At 37.3% G+C, this 10,338-nt stretch overlaps 2 protein-coding genes across 2 annotated transcripts; both read left to right on the top strand.

The window, feature by feature from the left end:
• The first annotated feature begins 1,896 nt into the window (after positions 1-1,896).
• Positions 1,897-4,703, top strand: HOXD10 (homeobox D10). The gene is made up of 2 exons (XM_075285271.1): positions 1,897-2,685; positions 4,426-4,703. Exons 1-2 carry the CDS (start codon positions 1,947-1,949, stop codon positions 4,701-4,703), a joined length of 1,017 nt encoding a protein of 338 aa, XP_075141372.1. The 5' UTR covers positions 1,897-1,946.
• A 4,129-nt stretch (positions 4,704-8,832) lies between these two features.
• Positions 8,833-10,089, top strand: HOXD9 (homeobox D9). Its single transcript, XM_075285270.1, has 2 exons — positions 8,833-9,433; positions 9,848-10,089. The coding sequence occupies exons 1-2, from the start codon at positions 8,833-8,835 to the stop codon at positions 10,087-10,089; spliced, it is 843 nt and encodes a 280-aa protein (XP_075141371.1).
• The last annotated feature ends 249 nt before the right edge of the window (positions 10,090-10,338 follow it).

Genomic DNA, 10,338 nt, shown 5'->3' with positions numbered 1-10,338 from the left:
ATTTGAAAATGTGTCTATTCTATTTATTTGTATACATATGTATGTATCTGTTCGCAGTAGTGTGCATACATATATATGTATGAATATATATGTGTCTGTCCTATTTATTTGTATACATGTATATGTATTTGTGTGCAGTAGTGTGTACACATATATATGTATAAATATATATGTGTCTGTTCTATTTATTTGTATGAATGTATCTGTGTGCAGTATGTATATGTGTATATATGAATATATGTGTATGTATTTGTGTATTTTCTATTTATTTGTATGCATGTACATGTATCTGTGTGTGTGTATATATGTGCACTGTGTGTGTGTACAATTGTCTCCACATAAGCCATTACACAGGCTTAGCAATTGCAGTTGTAAAAGGCAGTGGCTCTTAACCTGACAATGATGTTGTATTTGAACAGCTGCGAGAGAGGCTTCCATTTTATCAAAGGTCTGTCTCATTGCCACAAACCCAGACATTTTATTGTTTTAACTGCATAGGAAATAAAATGCCTGCGAAGAAAAGGGGGTCTTAAAAGAGCAATGGCTCCTGGAATTCCCAAATTCTAAACAACTTCTAATGGAACTCTGAAATTGAAAGTATATATATATATATATATATATATATATATATATATATATATCAATTTATATTTATTGAGTGAAATGTGTTGAGACATTCACACACACACACACACACATACATATATATAGATATATAGACTAAGACAGATAACTTTTTCTTCTTTACATCTGCAGCATTTATTTCATTTATTCCTATTCAAATCCTGATCCACCATATTCATGTTTGAACAAATATCAAGAACTAGGAGAAGTATCAGCATTTATAAAAGAAACATGTCTACTTTAATAAAATAACATTTTGCCCCTTCTCTTTGAGAACTTCTATTATAATAAGACAAGTCATCCACTTGGTTTCTTACAGTCCAAAAATGAAAATCAATGCCACCCTTTTCCATAACTCCTAGGGCGAATACCATTATGCTAAATTTTACCTATTAATCTTCCCTTTGACTAAGTTTCGATTGATTTGTTCATATAATATATGCTCGTGTGTGGTACCAAGGGGTATAACTCTAAAAAAAAAATAGCAACACAGGCAAAAAAAAAAGAAGGAAAAAAGAAGGAGTAACTATCCAAGGAATGCAGATGAGATCAGTATTGATCGCCCTGATTCTTTTTAATATGTATTAATAAATTGCACAACCTTTTGCACCTTCCAAGTTGTCAGCAATGAAGGCTTTTACCTAATCCATAAATAATAAGGAAAACAACAAGGTATTTCTTTTGCCTGAGGATGAAACTTGTTCTAGGATAGAATCATAGGAATATTGTAACTTATTGCAAACTTTCAGGGCACATTGTGTGTGAACTCTTCTGGCTTTGCCTCCCCATAGTGAGTGCCTTTAAGTCTCCTTGCCTTGATGTAATGGGAGTTCTTTAGGTCAGCTGCACACACTTTGATTTGAATATAAAGCATTAAAGAAAGGAAGGGACCTGGGATTGCATTTGCATTACTGGATTTCTTTGCAAGGTGATGCTTATATCAAGGCTGGGATGGGATCTGCTGTGTGTTCTTATTGCATTGCAAGGAGTAGTTGAGTGCAAATAAAGGCTAATGTTGTAGGTATGTAAAAAATAGCCTTAAATCAGCGCAGTGCACCAGGGCTGCTGCTATAGGGGAGCTGTGGGCAGCACTTACACCCTGGCTTTGTAGATGTCGCTGTTGACCACAGTTGAGCTGCAGCCCAGGCTGCCCAGGCACCATGTGACCTGCAGGGAGGTAGCAGCTCAAGGCCATTTTCAATTCTCATTGGCTTACTTGTCATGTGGTTGTGCAGAGGCATCCACAATTACACAGGGAATGTTTTCCTAGAGATGTCAGCCTACAAAGGACACAATCTCTCTTCTTCAAATTCCTCCCCAAAATGTCCTTTCCAAACAGCTCTCCTGCTGCAAATACTTTTTTAGTAGATTCTTTGATCAGTGCCTGTAGAAGTGACAGTTTCTATTCTAACAACGCCAGCATGTACATGCCACCTAACTCAGACATTGGGACTTATGGGATGCAAACCTGTGGACTGCTACCATCTCTGGCAAAAAGAGAAGTCAATCACCAAAACATGGGTATGAATGTACATCCCTATATACCTCAAGTAGACACTTGGACAGATCCGAACAGGTCTTGCAGAATAGAGCAACCTGTTACACAACAGATCCCCACTTGTTCCTTTCCTACAAATATTAAGGAAGAGACCAATTGCTGCATGTATTCTGATAAGCGATCTAAAGTCATTTCTTCAGAGGTGCCACCATACCAGAGGCTGGTCTCTGACAACTGTTCTGTTGACAACTCTGAGGTTCCTGTCCCAGGATATTTTAGGCTGAGCCAGACCTACGCCAGTGGGAAACCCCAAGAGTACAATAATAACCAAGAAACCAGTTCATCCTTAATGTTACAGCTAAACCCCCGCGGCAGCTCCAAACCTCAGCTATCTTCTCCTCATCAGATGGATAAGAAAATGAATGAAAACCCGAGCAGCCAAGACTCCTCCAAAGTCTCCTCAGTGGAAAGTCCAGAGTCCAAGGCTGCCCTGCAGGAGGACAGGAGCTGCCTGGCTGAAGTGTCTGTGTCCAGCCCTGAAGTCCAAGACAAGGAAAGTAAAGGTCGGTATCATTACAAAGAACTTTCCTAAAGCATTGCATGCTGTCCTAGTACTAGTAGCTTGTAGGCGCCAGCACCATAAAACACCGGCTAAAATACTAGCATTGCCTCCCATAACATTTAATGGTAGCTACATGGCAAGAAGGAACTGCCCTGTTTTTTTTTTTTATATCTCAGGTGTTAAAAAATAAAATATCTTCTGCAGATAGGATCATGTATGAACAGTGTCCAAGGGCAGCATTAAATGCAGGATCATGTATGAACAACATCCAAGGGCAGCCCTAACTTGTGCGGAATTTGACTTCCCTCCATAGGGTGTAAAGGGTTAATTCTAATACAACTACCAAGCACCAGGTCATTTTGTTCCATTTTCAGTTCAGGTTAGAGAGAAGAGATGCACTCAGTTATTATAATAGTAGAAAAGACCAAGACCCATCATGGCTTATAGAATAAATCTGTGTCCAGGACTAGAGAGCATTGCCAATGCTGATGGACACTGAATAATATGCTGTCTGGGGATTTGTCTGCTAAACCTGACATCTGGGCTTACAAAGATTTAGTTGCTTGATTTGGTTCTTTTTTTTCCCCTTTATAAAACATATAGTTTAGGAAATAGGTGTCCAATATGTGGTGTCTGTATAGATTGTGAATAGATAGTGTACAGTATATGTAGTATAGTATATATGCTATAGACAGTGGATACAATGAAGCAGAAATGTGCATCATATATAAGTGTTCTAGATGCGCTTATATATATATTGTCTGCTGACAGTTCCTTATATTATTTATATATAATATCTCTATATGGATATACCTAGTTATATACTTGCATCCATGGATATAGGTGCATTGTGGTGTGTGTTTATATATACCTACAGTATAGATCTATTTGCATTCGCATCTGTGTATTTGCTAAGATGGACAGAGATAATAGATAGATAGATAGATAGATAGATAGATACTGTAGATAGATAGATACTGTAGATAGATAGACAGACAATAGAAACATGGGTAGATAGATATGTAGAAAGCTACATAGAAGGTATAGTTCTATATATGGATGTGTATATAAAACTATACCTTCTATGTACCTTTCTACATATCTATCTACCTATGTTTCTATCTATTGTCTATCTATCTATCTATCTATCTATCTATCTATCTATCTATCTATCTATCTACAATATCTATCTATCTATCTATCTATCTATCTATCTATCTATCTATCTATCTATCTATCTATCTATCTACTAGTCTATCCATCTACAGTATCTATCTATTTATTTATCTATATTCCTATGTTTACATCTACTGTCTGTCTATCTATCTATCTATCTATCTATCTATCTATCTATCTATCCATATATTTATCTATCTACAGTATCTATCTATCTATCTATCTATCTATCTATCTATCTCCTATCTATCTATCTATCTATCTATCTATCTATCTATCTATCTATCATCCCTGTCCATCTTATCAATAACAGACTGACTATATCTAGTATATGTATACAGTTTGCATGCAGTATAGTACATTCAGGGCAGTCCCATCCTCTGTCATTGTGAGTATTATATGAGGCTTTTGTTATAATAAGAACATGACAGACATTTTGTTAGAAGGATCATTGTCAAGTCGGTTCATTACAGAGCGAGGGCTCTTTTTTTTTTGGGGGGGGGGAGTATTTTTAATTTTTTTTTGTATTTATTCATTTATTTATTTTTTTGTTTTATCAAAATAGAGGAAATCAAGTCTGACACTCCAACCAGCAATTGGTTAACTGCAAAGAGTGGCAGGAAGAAGAGGTGCCCGTACACTAAACACCAGACACTGGAGTTAGAGAAAGAATTCTTGTTTAATATGTATCTGACTCGAGAGCGCCGCCTAGAGATCAGTAAGAGCGTCAACCTCACTGACAGGCAGGTCAAAATCTGGTTTCAAAATCGCAGAATGAAGCTTAAGAAGATGAGTAGAGAGAACCGAATCCGCGAACTGACCGCCAATCTGACTTTTTCTTAACTGCAGCCATTGCCCCCCCCCCCACCCCAGCAGGAGAGACTGTGACCCCCTCCCCACATCCCATCCATATCCTGTGATCTAGAATGTGATTCCTCATTTTATAGTGCTGCAAGTGTCTCTATGTATTTTCATGGGTATATAAATAATAATAAAGTTCTAGCACATGTAATTTATTATTATTATTTTTATTTTTATTATTATTTTTCACCGTATGGCAGGGTAAAAAAAAAATGAAGAAAGTTTATCATTTGGTCTTAAATTATTGGGACTGGTCAAACATCCGAACAATGTGACTTTTTCATGTTTTTTCTAAGGAATTCTCTTTCTGCGTGTTACTTTATGGACCTCAACATTTTAACCTTCATCTTTATTCTTATTGACTTTTTTGGGGACAACAATAAGCACATTTTCTGTAAATGTCTCTGCTCCAAGTATCTGAATCTGTTCGTCAATGTGTAGTTTATTTGAGTCGTATTCCTGGTAGAACTTTCCTTGTGATATGTGCCAATATCCTTGAGATAGCTCTGTGTCCATATTGTGCATGTTCTTTGCATGTCTTATGCAATAAACTGTCTGAACGCTTCTTGTTCTCAGCCTATTTATATGGAATAGGTGCCTATAGATATATAGGTGTATATAGAGATATGGATAATATCTGGATAAGATACAGGCTCTCACAGCTGCCATTGACTCCACTGGGATGACTGGGATAGATACAATGGTTTTCTCTGTAGACAAATCTATTGATGTGTTTCCTCTCAGACATTGCACTCAGAAAACGCTACTGGTAAAAACTGCTAACATACAGGTAAGTGTGAACAGCTTAAAATAAGTATACATGGTCTATACATTGTGGAATAATCCAACTTCACTGCATTGGAATTGTATTTATTTATATGAATGGGAAATAATGTAACTGTGGTAGATATATTAGAGAGTAGAGCGATATATGCTAGATAGAAAGATAGATAGATAGATAGATAGATAGATAGATAGATAGGAGATAGATAGATAGAGTACATATAGATACATGGACAAACAAAAGAGATTAAACATAGATAAGTAGATAGAAAGGTACAGAACACATATAGACTGATAACAAAAATATATCATAGGTAGATCATGTGTATAGAGATGGATGGATAGAGAACATACAGATACATAGATAAACAAAATAGATCATAGATAAATAGAGCACATATAGATTAATGTACAAATATATAATATTTATACAGATAAATACATAGAACATATGTATTATAGATACATAGATAGATAGATAGATAGATAGATAGATAGATAATGAAAGATAGATAGATAGATAGATAGATAGATAGATAGATAGATAGATAGATAGATGATAGATAGATAGATATTAGTAATAAGTGACTATCATGGTGACTATCAGACAACCCAAGCACTATGAATGCATTATTACAATACTATTACTATTATAGATAATTCTACACTATATTTCATTCTCATATTTGGCTGGTTATAATATTTTACTCTTCCGACGTTTTCATGAAATAAAGTGAATATTGTATAATATTGCGTTATTCTATTATACTGACTCTGTTTACACTCTACGTTTTCACGACAACATTAGAAATAACGCAGGGTGTAAACAGGGTCAGCAAATACCTAGTGCAGAGCTAATGGTAGTGTAATGTGCTGGCTCCTGCCATAGCTCTTCTATATACTACACAATTGTATATATGTGTGTCTGTTATTTTCAGTTAGAGGACTGTACAGATTGTATTCCTGGACTGCCCATTGTACGATACAATTCCATTATATACTGTACATAACCACTATCAGATCATATGTATGTCTGTATTGATCTGATCCCCTGGCTAATATAATATATACATGGGAGGGGGCAGGAATTGTCCATCGTGCTGCTTTCCCCTCATATCCGAGGCTGACAATAGATAAGCCTGGGATGAGGACTATATAACAGGACTTTACAGCATCCCCTGCTATATACTGCTCACTGCCTGCTCTGGGGTTTCTGCCTGCTCTGGGGTTTTTGTTACATTTGTTGTTCACAAACATGGTCGTTTATGACAGAACTGCATAGACCTTGTGTAGCTTCAGATAAACTCCCTTTTATTTCAGGAAACAACCCCAATAAACTTAGAGCCTTCCTGCAAAAGGAACATCACAGCCCCATATAGCGCTGAGCCTAAATATTCTTTATAGTGGAAATCCTCAGAGACAGGGATGAAATCCTATATACTCTATAATACAGGCAAATATTGTCCCTCTATGTCTGCTCACTTTATTTCTGTTTTATAATGAAATGTGACCAGAATATTGTTTATGTATATATTATATATAAGTGTGTGTGTATTATGTATGTATTATATATATATATATATATATGTGTGTGTGTGTGTGTGTGTGTGTGTATTATGTATATATTATATGTGTGTGTATTATGTATATTATATATATATATATATATATATATTTATATATGTGTGTGTGTATTGTGTGTGTATTATGTATATACTATTTATATGTGTGTTTGTATTATGTATGTATTATATATATGTATTATGTATGCATTATATGAGTGTATAACTAGAGTGTATTCTAGAATGACTAGTGTATGTGATATGTATGTGTGTATTATATACGTATGAGGTATTACTGTGTGTATTATATATATATGTGTATTATGTGTGTATTATTGTGTTTTATTTATGTGTGCATTATATATTTGTGTCTTATGTATGTATTATATGAGTAAGTGTGTGTTATGTATGTGTGTGTGTATTATATGAGCGAGTTTGTGTTGCGTATATAGGTTTTATATGGGTGTTTGTATGTATTATATGGCTGTTTGTGTGATGTTTATGTCAGTGTGTTGTGTATCCATGTGTGCATTATATGGGTATTTGTAGGTTGTATAGTGTATGTATGTGTCTATTATGTGTGTGTTGTGTATGTATATGTGTATTCTATGGGTATTTGGTATTTGTGTGTTATGTAGTGTATATATGTGTGTGTGTGTGTGTGTGTGTGTGTGTGTCAATTATATGAGTGTGTTGTGTATGTATGTGTCTATTAGACGGGTGTATAGTGTATATATGTATATATTATACGGGTGTGTTATGTATGTATTTGTGTATTATATGTGTATTATATGGGTATGTGTGTTTTGTGTATTAGATGAGTGTGTAGTGTATGTATATTTGTATAATATGAGTGTGTAGTGTACGTATGTGTCTATTATATGGGTATTTGCAGGTTATGTAATATATGAATGTGTCTATTATACGGATTTGTTCATCCTAAATATAAAGAGTAAACCATTGTGCTACAACAATATCAGGTCCAGTATCAGATGATTCCAGCAGAGGTTTTAATGTTCTTCTTTAGACCATTTGATTACAGGGCACATTAATGTATAATCAAATGCACCTCATAAAATTTTTATTGAATCCCATAAAATTCATGATAGTCTCTTCCACCTGTTTTTAAAAACACTGAAGGTTTTGTGCATGTGACACATTACAGCCTGGGCTCTTCTCTGTGACTATGGGCTGTAGTGAGGACCCTACAATGTGCTGCTGCTGCTGCTGCCTCTTGTCCTTTCTCCCTCGTCCCCTTTAATTTCATGATGGCTTCTTGTTTGTGGCTAGTAAAACAAGTTTTATACCCATAGGTCAATAATGTGAGCTTGCTTCCCCGGGTCCTCCTTGAGGGTCCCCACAGTTTAAAGGGTAATTAAACAAATTCAGCAAAGTGATTAAAAATGAATGGCAGGGAGATGTGGAGCAGAGAGCTGGGGCTGAGCAAGAAATAGTCCCTGTAACCCTGCTGTAGTGCTGAGGCACAGGCTGAGCCTAAAGGTGGCTGAGCCCCTGCAGCCCCCTCCCCTGCCTCTCCTTCCATACATCTCGCCATAGTTACACTTTTAGTTTTAATTGTATGTGTTTTTAATCACATCAGCCCCGTTAAGCGGATTGATTTACTCTGTATTGGTAAATATGATCACGTGGAGCCCACAACCAATGGAGGGAGGATGCAGCCTGCAAAATACTATGATTGTTCTCAGGGAGGGTATTACATACAGTTAAGAGTGTAACCTTTTATATGACTGAGAGGGGAGCCTAAAATGTCCTCCAGTGGTACCCTAAGTAACTACTATGTGGATTCTCTCATAGGACATGAGAATGAAGAGGTTTATGGTTCTAGATTCTCCCAAGGAGGTCACACGACGACCTCTAGGCCACCACCAGGTGTTGGGGATACTTCAGACTTCTCTTCTTGCAGCTTTGCGTCAAAATCCAGCGTCTTCCCTGCGTCTTGGTCATCGGTGCATCCTCAGCCTTCTCCGGGGATGACTGGGATCTATCACCCTTACATGGCTCAGTCCCATGTAGAGAGCAGCAGATATACAGTCCGGTCCTGGCTGGAGCCCCTCTCCAGCACCGCCACCTCCTTCTCTGGATTTCACCCCAACGGGAGAAGCTATGGGATCAAACCTGAAAGTGCCCCAAAAAGGACCGAGTGCTCCTCCTATGACTCCCAGGGAATGAGCCTGCCCGAGTACTCGTGCAATTCCTTCACAGAGAGCCCTGAAAAACCTCCTGCTAAAGATAAGCCAGTCCCTGCAGCAGCTGCAGCAACTCCCAGCGAGGAGCCTGACAACCCTGAGCTCAAAGAGGAGAAGCAGCAGCCGCAGCAACAGCAACAGAATCAACAACTGGACCCAAGTAAGTACAAAAAAAAAAAAAAAAACAGAGAGGGAAAGAAATTGCTGTCTGATTTATAGCCCAACCTGCAAGGCTCTAAATGTGCAAAACTGATAGTTTTACTAACCTATAAAACCGTCTAGACGGCCAGCATATAGCCCAAGCTGCAACAAGAGGCTATAAAATCATTCTATTACTCACATAAGCACCTAAGATCAAGACATCATGGCTACTGTAAACTCTCCTGCCTGCATTAAGACCATTGCTAAGATAATTCTGTAGAAAAGTGCAGGGACTAGGACATCTCCATGCCTGATCCCAAACCTCATTCCTTCCAGACAATCCCAAACCTTAGCCTGTGCTCTCTCCTTATTCCAAACCTCAGCCTGTGCTCTTTCCTTATTCCAAACCTCAGCCTGTCCTTATTCCTTCCAGATAATCCTGCAGCCAACTGGATCCATGCTCGATCCACCAGGAAGAAGAGATGTCCCTACACCAAATACCAGACTCTGGAGCTAGAGAAGGAATTCCTATTTAATATGTACCTGACCAGGGATCGTCGCTATGAAGTGGCCAGAATATTAAACCTTACAGAAAGGCAGGTCAAAATCTGGTTCCAGAACAGGAGGATGAAAATGAAGAAAATGAACAAGGAAAAAGGCAACAAAGACCAATAAGAGCCACATGGGATACGCACTGAGTCTGCTCTGGAACACTGAATATATATATATATATTTAGGTTTTTTTTTTCTTGGAGATAGATGTAAATGTGTTGTGTCATTTTGCAAACTTGGTTGTCAGTGCGAATCTGAAGATGTAACAAATCTGGGGACAATTTCTGATATTATTGTCATTGCACGCTAGACATTACAGGTAGGTATTGCCACATTCAGGAGATCTGTAGGAAGTAGTGTAGATCCTTAATA

The sequence above is a fragment of the Leptodactylus fuscus genome, chromosome 8 (assembly GCF_031893055.1).
Source record: "Leptodactylus fuscus isolate aLepFus1 chromosome 8, aLepFus1.hap2, whole genome shotgun sequence".
In the NCBI taxonomy this organism is placed as follows: domain Eukaryota; kingdom Metazoa; phylum Chordata; class Amphibia; order Anura; family Leptodactylidae; genus Leptodactylus; species Leptodactylus fuscus.
Note: the sequence above shows the minus strand (reverse complement) of the source record. Positions and strands in the feature narration are given on the sequence as shown.

Bases quoted from the DNA above. Each gene is read 5' to 3' on its own strand.
- HOXD10 (XM_075285271.1), top strand. From the start codon at position 1,947: ATGTCCTTTCCAAACAGCTCTCCTGCTGCAAATACTTTTTTAGTAGAT. The intron at 2,686-4,425 runs GTCGGTATCATT...TTATCAAAATAG, and splicing joins CCAAGACAAGGAAAGTAAAG to AGGAAATCAAGTCTGACACT.
- HOXD9 (XM_075285270.1), top strand. From the start codon at position 8,833: ATGTCCTCCAGTGGTACCCTAAGTAACTACTATGTGGATTCTCTCATA. The intron at 9,434-9,847 runs GTAAGTACAAAA...TATTCCTTCCAG, and splicing joins GAATCAACAACTGGACCCAA to ATAATCCTGCAGCCAACTGG.